The sequence below is a fragment of the Micrasema longulum genome, unplaced genomic scaffold, assembly GCF_059751315.1.
Source record: "Micrasema longulum isolate JH-2025_06_02 unplaced genomic scaffold, ASM5975131v1 h1tg000328l, whole genome shotgun sequence".
Classification (NCBI taxonomy): domain Eukaryota; kingdom Metazoa; phylum Arthropoda; class Insecta; order Trichoptera; family Brachycentridae; genus Micrasema; species Micrasema longulum.
The window spans coordinates 148,523-170,538 of record NW_028277532.1 but is presented as its reverse complement, the minus strand read 5'-3'; the positions used below and the strand labels follow the sequence as shown (position 1 = coordinate 170,538).

The 22,016-nt window shown below is 31.7% G+C and overlaps 1 protein-coding gene across 3 annotated transcripts in view; it reads right to left on the bottom strand.

Moving 5' to 3' along the window:
• Positions 1–21,921, bottom strand: part of LOC148282441 (uncharacterized) — a 39,982-nt gene extending 18,061 nt beyond the window's left edge. The window contains exons 1-6 of one of the 3 annotated variants that reach the window (XM_088225069.1): positions 21,536–21,921; positions 14,649–14,833; positions 6,789–6,862; positions 4,057–4,162; positions 1,279–1,445; positions 492–1,201 (exon numbers count right to left, since the gene is read on the bottom strand). In XM_088225069.1, coding sequence (XP_088081195.1) covers positions 492–1,201; positions 1,279–1,445; positions 4,057–4,162; positions 6,789–6,862; positions 14,649–14,833; positions 21,536–21,650 — 1,357 coding nt within the window. In that variant the 5' untranslated portion in view covers positions 21,651–21,921. Of the gene's footprint in view, positions 1–487; positions 1,202–1,278; positions 1,446–4,056; positions 4,163–6,788; positions 6,863–14,648; positions 14,834–21,535 lie in introns of all 3 variants that reach the window. The other 2 variants (XM_088225070.1, XM_088225071.1) reach the window with 2 other exon arrangements.
• Between the last annotated feature and the right edge of the window lie 95 nt (positions 21,922–22,016).

Here is a 22,016-nt window from a genome sequence, read left to right as displayed (position 1 = left end):
GATCATTTTTCTTACATGAAGGTAAGATGATCAGTCTTACGCTCCAGGTACCAGTAAAGGGACTACGAAATATTTTTAGTGTAAAAACACCCTTTAAGATAAATATTTCATATCAACCATGTCGGGAATCGAACCCGAGACCTCTTGCATGGTAGGCAAACACGCTGGCCATTACACCACGAGGCCGACAAATATTTGCATTCTTATAATATACTCTAATATTATAAATTTGGACTCATTTAAAATTATTCGTAAATAACTGTGCTAGGAAATGAAAATAAAGTTGTAGTAAAGAGAGTTGGATCCCCGTGCTTCTAATCGGTAAATCCACGAGATCAAAACCCAGATCTAAATTAATACGTCTTTTATTAAATGCATACTTATAAAAATGATGCGCTAAAATAACTCGATATTTTGCTTATTGTAAATATCAGATTTGAAAATATTACATGCACGAAATACAAAAAAAATAGATCGACAAGTTTACCTACTACAAAGTTTGTTCATTGCGTCGTTCATTGCAACGTCAGAAGCAAGTCCCTCCCCGACAATCCCTCCGATCCAATTCCAACCGGAAACGTTAGAGAAGACACTTCCGGTATTTTCTATCGCTATCTTCTCACACTCGTACTTAATGGGGCTAGGAGGATTAGACAGGTAGGTCTTGCTTGTTGTTCTACTTCTTCGGCCCTTCTGATTCTCTTTCTCCATGTCAATATCTACCGTGAGACTAGTTTGTCTTTGGTAGTTTACTCCGGAGTTACTTAAACTCAATCTTTTACAGCATACGGTTGGATTTCTCTGTGTTCTATTTTCTGCGATAGCATCTTGATTTTCTATGTTCGACACATTGTTTTCAATAAGAACGGAAGGGCACGAATATGTAGTCGGTAAACTGAGTACAGGGCCGATCGGATGGTCATCTAGGAGAGGATTTAGAACAGCGGATTCCGACATGGATTGTCTTCTTTGCTTGGTTATTTCTGTATTTTCAAATTCGCTTTCACTTAACTCTAGATCACTCAAATCGCTGTAGGATGATTCGTTCAAGTCAATTATAAAATCTAACGATGACTTTACCACGTATAGCGGTGTCGAATCAGAGTCGGTAGCTTTGGGTTCTAAGTGGAGTTTTAGTAGATTCATGTAGCCAACAGGTGCAATAGGGTCATTAGAATGGACAACTATTTGTGTCTCATCACTGTAATTAAAATAAAAAATATAAGTAAAGAATAATTAAGCGTACACAAATGGACGGCAAAAGTGTAAGGAACTTACACGATGATTCGACTTTTAAAAAGTGGACAGTCCAGAGTAAATGTTTCATACTCTCCCCCTTCTCCGCAAACATTAAGACCGAATTTATCCCGAGCTCTTAGTAATTGCGTTTGGAGAGCCTTCAGTGGATGGCCCAAGGCACTTGGTTCCAACCCGAGAGCCGCTACCTGCATAAGATATTTAAAACTTTTAGCATACATAATGAAACAAGAGTGAATAATTTGGCTATGAAAATGTTAGTTGAGGTTTCTTTGAAAACGGTAATTGTTACTAATTCCATTGTTGTTAATGTATTGTTTCTAAAAAAGTGAATACATTTTTTTTAAAAATGTACATATTCTGTCTACACACATTTAAAATTATTCGTAAAATAAAAAAAAAGGGAAATTATTAAATTAAAAAAATATGCGCACTCGTATGCTTTCCTTTAAAAAAGTTTTATCTTATTTTTTGTAAGCAATGTCCACTTTAACAAAAACACAACAATTATTAAATTCTTAAATTTTTTTAAAATTGCGTTTTTGTGGCCAAAAGAAGTTAAGTTTTAAAGTAAAATAAATGTTGCGATTTTTTCAAACTGGACAAAACATGCTGCAAGAAAAATAACACATTTTGCAAGCCTTTTTAACTGTGGTGAAAGTAGTCATCAAACATAAAAATGTATTATTACGAAAATAATTATTTAAAAAATAGGTGTAAAATGAAATTATGACTTGGTTTTTGAAAGAATTCATTCTTATCTGTGACAATAATGCAGACACGGGGCTGTTTTAAATTGTGAAATTTACATATTCAAGTATGTATATGAAATTTGTTAGTTATATATGAAATAGGTGCACTGAATGCATAGGTCAAAGTATAAGCTGAAAACATGACATTATCTCACAAAGTACTCATTCTAATCAATCATTAGTTATTTCGAGTATTTTTCAAATGCAGTTTTTCTCATTTTTTGTATTATCACATTTAATTTTATTTAACTCGTTTAGACGGGATGGGATGTTCATTCGAATATACACAAATTTTAAGATTTATTAATTCTCTTACAAACCGAAATAAAAAAGCAGAGTTTTATTTTTGATGAGCATCCTTAACTATGTCTCTATTTTTTTCTGATAAGTTAGAAGTCGGCATTACACAGAAAAGTAAGTTTTTAGTTTGACAGCTGGCCTCTGGCTGGCAAGTTTGTTTTGGAGCGAATTTCCGTCGCCCTCTATAATATAATTTTTAAATATATTTCACTAAAACGAAACTAATTTGATCTAATAACCATTATTTATATAACATAACTTTTTCAACTTATTATCAGTTTAAGATTCAGTTTTAATTAAAATATATAAAAGAAAGCATAAGCTGACCCATCACCCCCCTTTGTAATCACTTTCGAACACCCCAAACCACCCATCATTCTTTTCCGCAATTACTAACATGCAATCAGCTATAAAAATTCCGAGCACTCTCACAAACATACACCATTACCCATATTCTTATACTCATGGGCACAAATCTACATGGTACACATTCACATGGCCACACACACATTACATATACAAATATCTACATAAGCACACCTTTATTTACGATATTTTTTTTTTACTGTAAATATTTAAATAGCGGAATAACATTATACACTTTTAAAGAACACATATTTATTCCAGCATAATTTGAAACAATTTATTTTTATTTTTATATCATATTTCTATTGTTATTTCTTAATAGATGTAATTTCTTAATATGTGCAACTCGGTGCATCGAAGAATTCTGTAATTTACAAAATGGCAGCCTTAGCTTATTTTTATGTCTCGATTGATGTTTTAGTTATCATTAGTTAAATTTATTTATTCAATTTATTTGAGAAATACCTGTTTATTATTTTGTAAATGAACCGCATTACATTAAAAAAGATTAATCAATGCTGTCATAGTTTTTGTTTACTTTAGCAATGATTTAATCATTGTGTATTTATTTTTTCTTAAAATTAGTCTTATTGTCTTGATAAGTTTTTTTTATCTTCTTCAGTAGCCAAACATAAAGTATTATTACAATAATTTATATGGAGCACAATAATAGTATTACACATATTTTAACTAATTTATTTTGAATAATACTTTTTTTTTCATTTCTATATTTATTTATTTATGCTTATTAAGTTAGTTCGTAACATCTTAAGAATGAATATAAACTTTTACAAACATAACAATTTTTTATCGAAATTTCTCAAGAACATATATGAAGACCTCACTGAGGACAACCCGTGTCGAGGCATTATTATCGAGGCGTTATTTATATTATGTTACATTTTACATTTTTCACTTTTTTTTTGCACCACAACAGGCCAGGAGCCCTAATTACAGTGGTGAATTACATCACAGAGCACCCAGGCTTGAGAAAAATAACATTTTAATTTTTTGTGTTCTCACCGGGAATCGAACCCGGAACCTTCCGTGCGCGAGTCAAGCGTCTTGACCACTACACCACGAAGGCCGCCTTCCTAGTAAATACATTATTAACCAATAAAATCATAAGACAATCGAATAGGATGTTGCACACTTTTGTAGTCTGATATTATTACTTAAATATTAAACTATCCCAAGAGTTAAGAAATAATTATTTTTGACACAGGCTTGTTTGAAAGAGACAAGTAGGAAAAAAGGGGAAATGGAATTATTTAAGATTAAAAAAAAAAACATTCACATTTACGATAATTCAACTATAAATATAAATATAGGAATTAAGGTTTAAGCAATGTGCAGTGTTTATTATCTTAAAAATTATTACCTTAATTACTATGGCGTAAACATGACAGTCTATCATTTCTTGAAGCAATTCTGTTTGGTCTCTTCTCCATAAGTATGCTAGGGACACCAATCCAAGCCGACTGCAACTATAAAATATTTATTTATACACAGGGTTGCCAGACACTCGGGGTAAAACAAAAAAGAGGTGATAGACCCGTAAAAAGGGGGCCAGGTAAAATGTTTACTGTTTTTGAGATATCAATTAATATGCACAATAAGTTTTTCTGGGTTATTATGCCGTGTGTCGTTCGTACTCTCTACCGACGTACTACTCTACCGAGAGTACGAACGACACACGGCATAATAACCCAGAAAAACTTATTGTGCATCTTAACGGCCGTGAAAATCTAAGAAGTTCAATCAATTAATATAGTTCTATTTACAATATGTTTGAACTATCCTTTTCTTAACTTTCACCTGACTAACACGAGTCTCTTCACTCTGCAATTTCATACACGAAATCCCATTCTTCCCTCAAGAGAGTTCCACTCCCCTGAGTGCCACTTTATTTATTTATTATTATTTTTTTATTTTATAAATTTATTGCAAAAAAATAATATACATACATACTTAATAACAGGGAATCTATATAAAACCAATTGATGTAAAATGAAAACGGAGTGTTCTCTGTTTATGATAGATTCCATCTAACATGGCACAGCCTGTTCTAAGATGAAGATTTTCTATCTTTAGAGCATAAGTAGTCCTATACTAATAAAACAATAACATAAAAAAGAAAAACTAAAACTACTTAATTATAAATGCCTAGCTAATCAAATGTAAGAAATTAAAAATCGTTATTATACAAATATAAAGTATATATATGTGCCAAGAATACATGTTCCTTAAACATAAATAATATAGTATAATATATAATAAAAAACAAATATAAAGCAATGAAATACATAAAAATATAAATAATATGTGTACCAATTAAATAAAGTACTTTGTTTTTTGATCTACATATATTTTTCGAAAAATTCTCTCGCTACACTAGGGGAGTTATTTTTATTTTAAAATTTGTTTTACATTTTGAGACTTACAGTCATAAGTCCTAGTAAATACCTAGACTTCCAAATTACCTTTTCAAAAATGTTTTCCCTATCCGTTACAAAAAAATTAGATCTTAATAACTTCTTAGGGAAGAAATCCAGCCTGTCTACAAACATTTGGACATACTCAAAAAAATTTTTACTTGAGTTTGGCTTACTTACATAAATATTTTTTTTTTCCGGTATAGTTACATATTCTTAGAGGCGGGGGTCAGTGCTATGCAAGCTCCTGACGCCACTGCGACGTGACGGGTAAAGTTGCATAACTATTTTTATTATATTGGGTTTTCCAACAATTGCCAACAATATAAATTTTTGTATGAAATTATTGTTGATGCCTTAGAAACTGCACCCTAATAATTACAAACTTTTTGAGTATCATACGAAGTTTTTGAAGTACCACAAGATCTTAAAATGGACAGTTACGACATGGGCAGTTACAAATACTTTTGATAATGTCATAGATGGTTTTTTTTAAATGTAGTAATAATATATTTGATCCTTTATATTAACATTATGGAACAGGAAAAAAATCAAAAATTGTATATTTATATTTTTTGAAAACGTGTTTACAGTGATGCACTGACAGGAATATGTTTTTAAAATATAATATTAAGATATCGTTTTATATAATTAACGTGAGTTAATAATATTGTCTTTGCATTCTTAAAAAGCCAGCGAAAAGTAATAAATGGGTCGACATTATAAGGAATTAGAGGAAAGAACCTGATTGGGATCCACCAAAAATGAATGTTGATAGTTAACATTAAAATACAAACTTTTTTATGAACAAAAAATTAATACCCTTCAATTTTTGGTAGAATATGCATTAGAGTGGGCCAATGATGTATTGCGTTTTTTTTTTTAGACATCAAAGTGAAAGGGATCTAAAAAGTTGCATTTCCGACCACATTGAACTTAAAAATTATCAAAAAAATATTCCGTACTTCTTTTGGCCCTCAACCGAGGATTGAAGTTTATGACTGTCTGAACATTTTGTTAATTATCTATATTGATAAAATTATAACTTTGTTAGTAAAGATCACATTACAAATTTGAACACGTATTAAAACTACCGAAATGCAAAAAGTTTACACTCCGCGGAACTGATTCCGTTGAGCGCCTGGCTAAAATTGACGAAAACAATGGCTCATTAAAACAATGCTACCCATTTATACGAAATGACAGCCGGTTTAGCGCAAAAAATCGTCTATTTCGAAAACTTCAAGCTCTGGTTGAGGGCCAAAAGTAGTATTGAATATTTTTAAAAATATTTTTGCATTCCGAGTATTCCAAAAGGTGACTTTTTAGGCCCTTTTCATTTTAAAATTTGTAAATAAACATTATTGGCCCACCCTCATATGCATGCTCGTTGAATGCAGCCCTGGGTAAATAAACAAACTTAGTAAGTATGGGTACGTTTTCTTGTCACTACTTTTAAAAATATTTTATTGTATACGGCGTGTATATGTATTACATGTCAATGACAGAGATGGATTAACTTAAAATAGGCGATGACAGGTAGCCTAGACTACCATATTCCGATCTCAAACAGGGTCTCAATCTCTGCTGAAATACAAGTATTTTCATATCTATTTCTATTGAAGTGTTTATTTAGTTTACACAATTCAATAAACCGTTTAGTAAAATAAATTCTTACATATTTTCAACTCTAACCCTCTGATAGTCTGAAAGAATGGCGCCAACAGCAACTCCTTCAATGTGAATTTCATTCTGAAAATAAATTACATTTATTAAATTAATTATTCATCATCGTTCCCTTTACCACATTTACTGGTGAATAGGGCACTGAATTAGTAAAACTAATAATAGTATAATGTTTCTAATTATTACATGAAAATAATTTTTGTTATTTTTTATTAAAAGAAAACAACAGCCATTATAACAAAAACATACAATATTTACAAATAAACCAAAATTATAGGCCAATTATAGTTTTCTATATATTACTAAATACAATGCCAAAAAGTAAGCAAAAAAGCGTTCCTTTGAAAAGCCACTCCGTATCATTCCACTTGTAAAAAAATAAAATATTACAATAATAATTAAATAAAAAAATAATAAATAAAAGAAAACGTTTTATGTTTACTCGGTCTTAAAAATCTTTTCGCCGGCGGATCCATACGAAGTAACCCTAGATCAGCCTTCCCTCCTTTTTTCTTTTAAACAAGAGAAAATAATTACAATATGAAAGTATACAAAAAAAAATAAGTTAAAAAAAATATATACAGTTAGATTAAATTATAATTTGCAATTAAGGTTCTAGCATTTTCTTTATAGTTCTTTAGCGTGAGTGATATATCGATTTCAGAAAAAAAGTTGTTTTAATAATTAAAAATTCAGGGAAAGATGCATTCTTATTATTGTTTGTGATTGAAATACCAATATGAAACAATTGTTGCAGCCGAGTTGTACGTTGAGGGATAGGAATTTTAATTTTCTCAAGCAGATGTGGACAATCTAAGTTGTTATAAAAGCTCAACCAACTTTCGGGTGTCTACAGGAGTGCCTCAAGGGTCAGTACTCGGACCACTCCTCTATCTCCTTTACACTAAAGATATAGAGAACATTATCAAAGAATGTGGACTGTGGTCTCACTGCTACGCAGATGATATTCAGATTTATTTTTATTGCAAACCAGGCGAGAGAAGTGTGCTTGTCAATTTAATTGATGGATGCATCGAGAAAATAGGAAACTGGATGGCTGAAAACAGACTAACATTAAACCCATCAAAAACTGAACAACTATGGGTCGCTTCAGCCAGACGACAGAATTTGATCCAGGATACGGCCCTACCCAATGTAGGGAGTACTGCTTTACCCACCGTTAAACTACTGGGAGTTTTACTCAATTCTGACCTTTCTCTTGACGCTCAAATTAGTAGAACGATAAGTTCATGCTTCTACCAGCTGAGACAAATTAATGCAAAAATTTGCCGGTTGATGCCGCCCGTCAATTAATAAATGCGTTTGTAGTGTCTAGAGTCGATTATTGTAATGGTATCAATGCAGGTCTACCAATGAACAAAATGACTCGCCTACAATCTGTATTGAATGCCGCAGCGAGACTTATTTTCGGAATCATTAAGTTCAGTCATATCGCTCCACTACTTTGGGAACTACACTGGCTACGTTTTCCACAGAGGGTCGAATACAAACTCTGTTGGCTTATGTATAAGTCACTGCACAACTCTGCTCCGGAATATCTAAGGGAACTATGCATTCCAGATGAACTAGCTGACAGGCGTCTAACGCTTAGATCGGCTACGTCTACGGCGAGAGGAAAAGTTATTTTACCTCTACGCAAACAGCGCACTAAATTTAGTGAACGCGCATTTGCGGTCGCAGGCCCTATGGCATGGAATGCTCTCCCAGCAGAGGTGCGAGGCTGTGAAAGTGAAGTGATGTTTCGGAAAAAACTTAAAACCCACTTGTTCTCTAAATCATTTGAATAAATCGGTAGCATGTGACAACAAAATAAATTATTTTAATTAAATTACAAATTTAAAAGAATCACTATGTAAAGCGCCCTTGAGGTATTTTGTTACGAAAATGGTGCTATATAAGTTATCCATAATAATAATAATAATTATTATTGACTTTTTGGTAATGGAAGACGGTATTATTGATGGTTCTTCTAGATTCCAAGGTATTGATTTTGTGATGTACAGCAGCTTCTTCAAAATGTACATTTTGTCGATAATGAAACATAGACATAAAAAAATAATTATAAATTAAAATTCATTTAACATATTACAACGGAGATGTCCTGCAAATGCCTAGGCTTCACTATCCCTTCTTCTATGTTCTCCATCTCTGCTGCAATATTTAAATCTTAATAACTTAAATTAAATTTTTTTAAACTCCTACTGAATGTGTTATATAATTTTTATGTTTGATTTTTGTTTCTAAATCTTGAGTTTAAAGTAATGTATGTTTAAAAAAAAATAAAATGAAACCAAATATGTTTATATTACAAATTTTGTAAAAGGAAATTTTGCCATATATGTTAATAAAATAAAATAAGTACAATTACATGGATTTGTATTGTTGTTTTATTATATTACTATGATTTTTTAAGCTAATTTCACGTTTAAGTCCCACATTACTCATGTTGTCGATAAATCTAGTAAAATGCTTGGATTTGTGCTTAGAAACTCTAGATATTTCGATAATACTACCGCAATTCGCACATTGTATGATGCACTAGTTTGCAGCATACTAGAATACTGTTCCATCATTTGAGATCCTTCTGAATCGAACCACATCCTTGAAATAGAGAAGGTTCAAAAGCGATTTTTGCGATACTTATATCTTAAAGAAAATAATAATTATCCATTCTTGTATCCATCATAATTTTTAGCAGGGATGCTGGATTACAGCACTCTCGAATCTCGTTGTCAAATTTTTCTTGGGAAACATTTGTATAAGCTGATTTCTGGAAGTATATCTTTATATATATAATTCCTCTGTATGTGTGATGTCACCGTACTTCTCCTAAACGGCTTAACTGATTTACGTGCGGTTTTCAGAGAAATATAATTTTTGGGCTGTGCGTGTTCGTAGATATTAAAATCTTCAATCGAATATGTAAAAAAGAAGTTAGGAGCATGCATGTTTTATTCATCGATCTGCCAGGGTTGCATTCGAGGAGAATACATTTGCAAAAAAATTGAAAGATGTTGTTTTTTTGTGTATAAAAAAAGTATGTTTATGAATGTTTACAAACAACATTTGTTTTTTGTGGATCTCAATCAGATTCTTTCTTTAAATTCTTTATAATTTATACCCATTTATTTATTTTTATTGGATTTTGGTAATACTAAAATAATATTAAATTCAAAACATTAATTTAAATCATATTCCTATAAAAGTACACCCCTTTGTTGGTGAAAAAACCGGAGTTTGACATTTGAAAAAAATATTTATTTTATGTTTTGGGATTCAACCATAAATAAGTACCCCGGTACCTACTTAAATTCAATATTACTTGAATATTATCAATTTTTAGTTTGGGAATTTAATTACAAACAAGTACCTAGGTACCTACTTATCAATGAAATGTCTTTTTCCAAGGTAATAAATAGCAGGCAAGCCAACGGTCGAGCAGGAAAACGTCTGTCGGGTCCGCTAGTGTAATATAAATATACTGAAAGAGATAAGTTTGTATGTTCCTAATAATTATACTAGAGCAAGATCTCATGCACTGTTTTACGTACCCAGAAACCGTACAAACGCAAGTCAGAATTCACCCATTAATGGGGCGATTCGCTTGCTAAATATAGCTTCTGCGGATAATATAGATTATTTTTCTGTACATATCAACAGTTTAGCAGCTATCTGCTTTCTATTCATTAACTTCTAACTTATATTTACAGCCTGCATTACGTAATGGTTTAAACAGCCCATAAAGTAATGCAGACACAATTTGTCAAATAAATAAATAAATTAATTGAGCATGTTGGTTTCATATTTTTGTGCAACAACTATGGTGAAGGTGTATAGTGAGTTTTGCGTTTAAATGTGTCCTGACGAACAGACGGGTACGTCTCGAAATTGGTATACATAGAAAAGTCGGTAAGTGGTTATAAACAAATATTTAATAACATTTAGTTAAATCATTGCAAGTTTATTGATATTATAAATGTTATTATATCAACAAACTATTGATCATTTGACCAAAAATCTTATACCACATAAAGTAGGAATATCCACAATTGATCGATTGAACGAACCAGGTCCGTCGAACACCGAAGCCGAAAATACTTGTCGAGTCATCGATTTTACTATGGCCCGATACACAAAAGAGGAAAGAAAAATGACAAACGAACACCGTTTGCTACCACATGTGAAAAATACAGGGCAATATGGAAAAAAAGGCTGAAGTAAAATAAGAAAACCAGAAAAAATTTAATTAATTACTAAGCAAAGAAATGTTTTCTGAATGCAAATAATATTTTAATTTTATTGAAATACTAATTCTGCTGAAGTAGCCTGCTGATGAATTTGAACAATTTCTTAAGTGTCTGATTACTACATCATTTACCCTGTTTATTTATTTATTTAAAACTTTTTTGTATAGAGTAGGTAGGTTGGCGATTTATTGCTATGGAGCAATATCTTCCCAGTTATACCAATTATTTCCGGCATATAAGCGCATTCTTCTCTTTTTCAAGGACATCTGACCGTAGTTCAATTGTTGCTGGTTTGTTCCCATAAAAAAATATACATATTCCCCAAAAAAATCATCTTCTGGCATCTTAAAGCGTTCTAAAAGTGTGGTATAATCTGACAGCATTCTTTAAGCGTCTATCTTTGCAAGATGAAATGTTTACTGGATAGAATGAAAAAAAAGGCATCTTTATATACAGTTTATCTGTCATTTGTCCCTATTGAAAGATCTCAAGTTCTTTACACTCTTTACAAACTGAAATATAAAACAATGTACCTAATTATAAAAAATAAAATAGTAGGTATATTTTGATAGGTGAGCCTTTTAAATCGATGAAATGGAAGTTTAGTATGGAATGATAGTGATGACCTCAAATATAACACTTGATTAAATAACAAATTGCTTTTATGAACCTATGAGGGACATTCCAATAGTTTACGCCGGGAAAAATACTTGTAATGTTTTAATAACAGATTTTAATATGTACTTGTGATGATTTTCTGGGTTTCGTGAGTGTATTTTATTTTATTTTTGGGGAGCGTTATAGTGTCCATCATCTGGGGCGGATTTAATGTATTAGCACAAAAACATCACAAATATCTAAAAGGCCGTAAAACCCCACAAACGTTTTCTTCTGAACATTTTAATGAAAATACTTTTTAACTACGTAATTTTACATAATTAAATTTCATTGAGGTGTTAAAAACATATGTATGAAAAATACTATTCAACAAGGAACATCAGCCCTACGGGAAATTGGATACAAAAAATGATTTCTAGCGTGCGGTAAAAATTGGAGCATTAAATTGTACAGAAAAGTTTCCTGAAAATGTACGACGAAATAATAATAAAAGATATTTTAATAAAAACGCACTACTTTGAACGACGTCACTGGTTCATACGAACCAACCAATGATATGAGAGCTGTAAAGGATATCCGGTTTGCTAATCGTAAATGAACCAATTGTAAAAACTGATAGAGAAGAACCTCTGACATCACATGCGGATTTATTTTAGAAATACAAAACAGCGCTGATAATACGATATGAAAACTAAAAAGAAAAATTTTTAGGCTTAGTTTAAGTCTATTAACAAACAAAAATAAAGCACTGAACTTCCTCATTTAAAACCTGTTCCGGACATGCTGACTAGTCAAATAAATATTATGAATTGTTCGTGTTTTTTATTTTTCGGTAACATCAAATATTGAATAGTATAGGGCCCCACCCCAGTAAGAGTGGAAGATAGGCGAGCAAGCGGCCTCCCTCACCCCCTCTCCTCGGCGCGTACCTGGCCGATGGGCATTGAACCCGCTACGGTTTACTACGTGTACATTTATAAATGATGAATCAGTTTGCTCTTGCCACTCGACGATTTGTGTTTCTTTGACACCCGCTCAGTTAAATAAATATTATGAATTGTTTGTGTTTTTTATTTTTCTGTAACATCAAATATTGAATAGTATAGGGCCCCGCCCCAGTAAGAGTGGAAGATGGGCGAGCAAGCGGTCTCCCTCACCCCCTCTCCTCGGCGCGTACCTGGCCGATGGGCATTGAACCCGCTACGGTTTACTACGTGCACATTTATAAATGATAAATCAGTTTGCTCTTGCCACTCGAAGATTCGTGTATTTCTATGATACCCGCTCCATGGCTGCCGAGGACTGCGCTCGCCTCTCGACACAAGCCCGTTGCAAAGTTCTTTTAAGGACTATTAAGGTTGACTCAGCAGTCAGTGCTCTCTCCGCTCGCAGGCCTTTAGCCCACCGGGGCTAGCGTCACGTTTACGCTGGGATGGTCGATTGCGATGATCTAGGATAACGAAGCCTCCATCCTCCCCTGTAACGGGTCAGTTACAAAACCCACATACAGTGAAATACAATTTTACCGATCTAGACAAACTTTTAACATTACCCTCAGAACTACATTGTGTCATGAATAAAGAGAATGAGGACATACTTGGATGAAAAATAACAATATGAAACGTAAAAATACATTAATTTGTATCAAGGTCATAACAATATTATATTTATTTATTTATGCTTTATTAAGTTAGTTCATAACATCTTGAGAAGTAATATAAACTTTTAATAATATTACAAATTTTTTTACCAAAATTTCTCAATAACATATTTTTGCAAATTAATTTTAAATATTAAAATTTTTTCTATTTCCTTTATCTCTTCAGGTAACTCATTGTACAGCTTCAATCCCTTGTACATTGTATTTCTGAGATTTCCGAGATTCTGTTTTTCTCCTCATTGGTAATTTTACCTTTTTTTTGCCCCTTGTTTCATATGTATGACATTATTGGTTAAATTTTATTATTGTTTTTTTTTTATTCATCCCCTCAATTATTTTATGTATAAAAATTGCTGCATTATATTTAATTTGCTGCTTTACTGTGAGCAAGCCAATTTCTTTGTGCATTATTTCTACATTATAATAGATATTTCTTTTGAGTATAAACCTCATTGCCTTATTTTGAAGAGTTTGTATATTTTTTATTTCTCCTTCATTACAAAAAAAAAGAATTGATAGATTGAGTTTTTCTACTGACATTTCTCGGTGGAACTGCATTTTAATTATAATAATAAAAATATGCATATAGTTTTATTATGATTTACAACCCCTGCTTGCACTTGTATATAACATAGAAATTTGTTTAGTCTCCCACCAGTCCGATGATGTCAGTCACGACGAAACACAGTCGCTGGTAAAAACTATAAATAAAAGTGGAATATAACTATATACATATTTTTATCATTATAATATTTATTGCAGAATAACTTCCATATCTTCCGATTGTAATTGTCCCCCAGGAACAGATTAATGCCGAATATACAGGTTATCATTATTATTATTGCGGATAAAATACATAGCGCCATTGTTGTGAAAATCACCTACATATCGTATGGACGGTTGGGATTCTAGTTCCCCGTTTCCAATTATGATAGAATTTAATAATTGATAACAGATAAGAGTTAGATTACAGTACGTCTTACAGCTTTACAGCGAATGGGCGATATGAAATCTAGCTCCCATTTACATTATTTAAAAATGAAATATTTGGTGTTAAAACGTTTTTTTCTAAATCATTTACAAATAAGAGCTGGATACGTTCTGTGGCTGTACATATATTTTTCTTACCTGTAAACAATACTTTTGCGGTTGTTCATATTTCCAGGAAGTTCATTTTACATTATGTACTTAGAATAAAACTATAGAGGTGTTTATTATTCTTATGCTTTGTCATCCAATAAGTTATTCAAGTATAATATGTACATCGTAAAAGCCCAATGGGCGTACTTACTAATGACTTACTTACTTTTACATGCTGCAAGAGTTCATATAAATCTTCAACTTCATCGTTTTCAGTTTTTTGGTACAGTCTGCCCTTCTCTAAAGCGTGTCCCTTAGTCGTTCCTCGGTAAAGTGGTAATCCCATAGCCTCTGCGATAATGCTGATACCTTGATGCCCCACTGTTTGGTACATATAGCTATCCAATTCATCTGCGAAAAATAAAAACTAGGATAAGTAAAATGAAGACTAAAGCAGTTTTTTTTTTTTTATTTTTTTTTTTATTATATTGAAAACATATTATACATAATTATATACAATATTCCCAAGGAGTTTTTTTAAAAAAAACTCATTTAGGGACATACAGATAATAATTTTTTTAGAGACGTTTTTAAATTTTAAACTATAATATTATTTAACAAAAGCAGAAAAATTAAAATTATGATATACTACAAATTAAAAAGGGTATGAAAAATACTTGAAAATAACAGAATAAACAGAATACTAGGCATGGAAATAAATTCAAAATAATGTTTACATTATGCAATCTGGGAAAGAAAATTGAAAAAGTTTAAAAATTACATGGATGTATATATACATACTGAACTAGTACAAAATAAAATCATTTTTTTTAATTAACAAAATATGCGCACACCCAATACAGGTTAATTTTTTTTATCAAAAACGTTGAAAAAATTGAAATTATGTATACAAGCCAAAAAAAGTATATAAAAAGAAAAAAACACAAATAACATTTAAATAGTATTAAAAATTACATATACAAGCAAAAACGGTGAAATATTAAAAGGTATATGTTCAAGATGCACATTCTCTATAAACTAACATTATTTATTCAAAGTACTTCTGGAAAAAATAATTCTTCAATTCGCACGTCCTGTTTCTATATTTTGAAATAGGTACTTTAAATTTTTGTGGCAATTTATTAAATTCCTTGAAACCTATGTATTGTAAAGATCTAGTACCAAACTTCGTAGACTTCACAGATCCAATATATATATTGTTTTTTGATCGAGTACTGTACCGATGGATGTCTCCAATGAAAGCTGGCTTTATGTTACTGTGCATTGAGTCGAGAGTAGTATTAATGATAGTGTCAGTTATCTCGAAATAGGAAAGCATGCTAAAAGGCATGATTTTTGTTTCAAAATAAATGTCCCTTACATGAGTATCATACGGTAGGTGAAACACATTTCTGATCGCTCTATTCTGAATAATCTGCACCTCAGAAATTTTGCTCTTAGTTGCAAAACCCCAAACACAGCATAGGTATGATAAATGCGAATGGACCATAGAAAAATAGATTGCTCGAAGCAGCGAAACTGGAAGCATTCTCTGAAATCTGTACAGTATTCCAGCTACAGGGACAATCTTTCCTTTCACGCGCTCAACATGTTCATTCCAAGTAAGCTGCGAGTCCACTAACAGTCCCAAGTACTTAGTGCTATTTTTTTTCTCCAGACGATCAACACCAATAAAGACATCAATAGATTCATTACTCTTGTTTCCAAATAGAAGGTAGTGAGTCTTTTTTGCATTCAAGCTCAATTTATTTAAACGCAGCCATTCCGCCAGATGTAAAACGTCACTTTCAACCATCTTCTGTAAATCTTGTTTGTTTTTAGTGTGATATAAAATAGTCGTATCATCTGCATAAAGCTGTATTCCTCCTTTGATGCCCCATTTTGTCACATCGTTGATGTATATAAGAAATAGCAACGGACCGAGTATAGACCCTTGAGGTACCCCGCAGGTGATTTTACCAGAATTGCTAAACTTACCTCCAACTTCTACCAAAGATGATCTGTTTGAAAGATAGTCTTTAAAAATTTCTAAACGTATTCCAGTTACACCAATATACTGAAGTTTTTCGATCAAAATGCTGTGGTCCACAGTGTCAAAAGCCTTTTTTAGGTCTATGAAAACACCAGCAGTATAATCACCTTGGTCTAAATGTTTCTGTATCGTAGAAATAAAGTCAAAGGATGCGTTTTTTGTACTTGAATTCTTCCTGAAGCCATATTGTAATGGAGTCAGTAAATTACAGTCATTTAAGAATTTGGAAAGCCTGTCTTTAAGTACTCGTTCAAAAATTTTTGAGAAAACAGAAAGAATGGATATGGGTCTGTAGTTTTGTACATTTTTTTTGCATCCATCTTTATAAAGTGGTATAATTTTGGCCAATTTAAGTTTTTCAGGAAATATACCTTGTACTATCGCTAAGTTAATGAGGTCAACTAAAGGTTCAGCAAGTTCGTATTTACAATTTTTTACCGTTTTTGGCGTTACACCGTCCCTTCCTGCAGCCGCTCGTTGCTTAAGAGTAGAAATGATTCTCAGAACTTCAGTTTTGGATGTTTTAGTCATATGAAATGATTGGGCAGCTGTTGTTTGCGCGTTTATTGTATTTAAATCACCTGGAAACTTTTTTATTTTTGCAGCCAGTTCTTCTCCAATCGATATGAAGAAATTATTAAATGATTCTGCTATTTGTTCCGATTCATCAATAATTTTATCATTTACTATAAGGCAGACACATTTATCATTAGTTTTTTGACGACTATTTGTCAATACAGAGTTTAAAATTTGTTAATAATATTTTATTAACCTTTCCGAGCCTGAAGGTGAAAAAAATTCCCGAGTTAAACAACACTGATCTCTAATCTCAGTACTTGTTAGCGTGGCGGTATGGTGGGGAGCGGGAATGTATTTAAACTGTAAAGCACAAAATCTGTTTTTATGTGGTGGTTATGTTTTTATGTGGTGGTTTGTGGCTGTGGTGGAAATTTGCGTATAAAAAATATATATTTGCTAACTGATTTTTAAACTGTAAAGCGATGCATTTTAATGTTTAAAGAGAAATGTTAATTATTATTGAAAGAATTCAGAAGAAAAATATTTTAATAACTTTGATACTTTCTTTACATTATGGGATAGGATTATGCAAAAAATGAAATCAATATGATAATTAACAAAAAATTGAAAAAATATGCTACCTGGGAAACCCTAGATAACCCCCTTAGGCCCGGAAAGGTTAAATACATTTTATAAACCTATTTTAAAGCACAGATTATGTTTATCATTTATTTATTCATCATTTTAGTGATACTAAAGAAGACATAAATCCACAATAGATTTTTATTGTTTTTATTTGATTTTAATTATGTATCTGTTACAAAAAATATTTTTGAACATTTATGACATTGCTGAAGTAAAATTTTAATCCCGATTAAATTTAATTGTCTTTCCCAGATCAATCTCTCTATCGACCTATGTTTTTATTGGAAATTTGAAAAGTTTCTATACTTGATCAATTTTTTGAGATTTTGCATAAGAGAGGTTCCAAAATTTTTAAGTACACTGCTGCATTCGATTGACACATTTTAGGCAACTTATTAAAGAAAATCTATGTTATGGTAAAAATATTTTTAAAATATATTATAAACATAATCTTTTCATTACTTTTATTGTAACTATTATTCGGATGAGTACTGAGTATTCCACATAAAATTTTAACACACCTAAATCCCTGAAATTATTCTTTGTCAAATCTTGTAGATAATAATTTTTTGAAGCATTTTTTTTCAAATTAAATTTTATTTTTACTATGAATAGTAATTCTTTCAGGGATGTCTCTTTTAAAGCGTATTCCCTTTTAGTCATGGACAAATACATCCGACCTGCCTGTTTTTCCAACTTTACATTTAAGTAAGAGTATTATTTAATTTCACTGATACCAGTAGTTTCATTTTCAAAAATTGCTCAAATCTCAGTATTTCTTTAGATTCCAGTCTTTATCTAAACTTTTAACTTTTCCAATTTCTTTATACATGTATCAGTATATTGTTGTGGGTTATTGGATATTAGAATGGTAAAGTAATTTTTCCTTCTGATTCATAAGCAAAATTGTTAGCACATGGACAAAATTCATTTCGATGGGGGTAGCTAACATTAAATATTATTTTATAATATGGGTTAAAATGCGGTTTGTCGCTGTCTCTTACGCAATTAAAGATACCTGGAGAATATTATGAAAAATCCGTCATAAACTTAATTTTGCTTCAGGGTAGACAAAATATGATTTGATGTATTGCTCCCCAAATGCACTTTATATGTAGTCTTGTAATATTATGTTTCAGGAAAAAACCCGATGTTTAGAAAGTTTTGAAGAATTTTGGAGAAATCCCTAAGAATTTAAAAATTTTTATTTCAAATGTATGTATAAATAGATAGTTTTGGGACCGGCTGATTATGATAACAATAACTGATTGATAACATTATCCGGGATTCTAATATCTAGTGTTTAAATTTTGAGGCAATTTTATTAAAGTCGGAAATAACTGTGCTATGAAAATGGTGTGACCTGGCGAGGATAAGGGGACATTAATGAAGATAAAATACTTTATCACTTAATATGTCTTCATTAGAGGAGCATAGAAAAAAGGACTTTATTAGCATTTAAAAAATACTCAATGTTATTAGTTATGTCCTATCTCTGTTGCAATCAATCTCTTTTTATGTTCTAACTCGTCGTAAATGGCCCCAAAAATTGAAATATTTTTGTAAATCATAGGAACGCAAATATTGTGTGTGTGAATTTGGTAGTCGGCCTCGTGGTGTAGTGGTCAGCGCATTTGCCTGCCATTCAAGAGGTCTCAGGTTCGATTCCCGACATGGTTGATGAGAAATATTGATTTAAAAATGGTGTTTTAACACCTGAATATTTCTTAGCCCCTCGAATGGCACCTGAAGCGTAAGACTGAACATCTTTCCTTCATGTAACAAAAATGATCCAAGATACACTGCGATTGGTGTACCAATGCAGTACCCTATGCACCATTAGGTGAGGAAAGGGAATGGATTAATGAATTTGGTTATGCCCCAATGTCCAGTTTTTTAATTTTTTTAAAGGATTAACCTGCTAAGACTCTATTTAGAGGCTTGTCAGCAGCAGGTGGGGAAAGAGAGGATATGGAAGGAGGTTATTAAAAATACACCACAACACCCACACCAATTGAGAAAAAAATCTTTCTTGAATTTATTTCTTGCAACTGGCGGGCTTCAAACACGCGACGTCAGTTTCACAGTGACCCGTCTAACCAACTGCGCCACGGTGCCTGTCATGTCAGCCATGTGAAGATTAATACATTCTTCGCACAACTCCGGACTTCTCTAATAAATATAAATCTCTAGAAAATAGTCCAGTTTTTCGTAGATCTGTTCGTATTTATAAAGTGTGTGATATAGCAGGAGTGGCATGGCTTAGCTCGAAGTCTTATGTAAAACATGTTCTTTGAATATAGACGGACTGTACACCATTATTTTATTGTCATTGTTTTGTTTTTGCTAAATGTATTTATGTTCCGATTGTGCAGTTTCTATTTTTATATGTGTAATTGTAATTTTAGACCATAAATAAAATAAAATGACGTATTTAATGGAGGAGTAAAGACAAACATAAGTATACTGAGCAGCTAAATACAATAAAAAGAAATGCACAAAATTTACCAACAAACTTAAAAGTGTTAAACTAAGGTAAAATTAAAAGTAGCTAATCATAAATGAACAGAGTACTTGAGTTACAGACGATATATTGTCATAGAGGGAAAAGCTGAGGGGACAAATTACAGAGGGCGCCTCCGACGGGAGTTTTTGGAGCAAGTGTACGAGGATTTGAACTGCACCTCATATTTCGGGCTGAAGCGGGCTGCAGAGAATAGAGGCCAATGGAGAACGAGATGCAGGACTTTGCTGCAAACCAATCCCTAGGATTGAGACTGGGAAGAAGATTATCTATTAAGTTTTTTATTTTAATGGTAGTTGATTGATGCCGTTGTTGACAAATGCTATTAAGGTGTTTTTCACCGAGATGGGTCCGTTTCTACTAGTGCTTTCAATTCCCTATTTTTAACCTTTATCTCGAGTCTTCCACTTCCACATACACATCAATGATAGTACCACTCGCATGAAATAATAATGCAAATTTTCAACTTATCCATGGTTAAATTCATTAAAATATATGAAAAAAAAACTAACAAAAAAAACAAATGACTATCAGATTTTGAGAAAAAATTACATGGCTTTAAAATAAATAAAAAAAAGAATTTGGAATTCCTACGCCAATGAAAGTCAGTCACATTCAATTACATCTAAACAAAATCAGCAAGATCACTCGTCTTTTATTACCAAGAATTTTTTAATATTATAATTAAGATGTAGGAAATGGATTAAGTAGATCTACAACGTTGTGAGCCAATGATAATTTCAAAGGTAACAAATGATTTCATGAATGCATCTTACCTGATTTGGCACAGAGACAAATATTTCTTACAAAATGTTATTTTTGTATAAAAGGTGAACCATATTAATGCACTTTATAATAAATTGTGGGTTATTAAAATACTTAGAAAGTAGAAGAGCAATTTTTTTTCAGGAAAATGATTTATTAGGTGAGTATGTTTTGCGTGTTTGTACTTCTAAAACAAAAAACCTTTTAAAAAGGGATTTTCTAAAACTCTAGTTAAAAAATAATAACACTAAAATTTAACTGCACATAAATCAATTAAATAAAAGGATTTTAAAGAATTCAAAAATATTTTCCAATAGAACTGAATTAAATATGAATATTTTATTTGTTACGTACCTTCTGTGATGGGTGAATAAAAATATTGATATAACAATAACGTAATGCGTATGTTGTCAATTTCGCTTGTAATTTATTATGTTAATTTATACACTTAATTATGTATACGTGATAATACATAATTAAGTGTATAAATTATCAGGTATAATTTGATGCGAATCGTGTTTTGACAATTAAAATAATAAATATAATCATAGTGTTGTATAAATCATAATGTATAGGAAGGAAAGAATAACAAGGTGTACCAAAATACCTCTGCCACTAGGTTGAATATTAGCCAATGCAACAATAGTGTGACCAGCTGCTACACACTGCATCATATTGTAACAACTGTCTTTTCCACCACTTATTAATCCCACGACTCTCATTTTTGGGGAATTGAGTTACGACATAAACTATATAAAACAATACACAAACATTGCGAACACCCGGCGTTTTCACAGAAAATTTTCTAATAATAGAGATGCTCCAAAAACACTTTTTGTTATTGAGACAGGAAAACACGCAGAAGTAATAAAAACTAAAACATAATTAACACGAGCACACGAAACATGAAAATCACCCGAAAAACATATACCGGTCTGATAGAAAAAGAAAACGCGATATTAATAAATTTTGACTGACAACTTTTCTTATCTCAGGGTCAAATTTTGCTAAATAGCGCCATCTATTGAATATGTTGTGTACCAAAGTCATTATTCTTATTTCTGTCAATTTAGTTTATTTAAATAAAT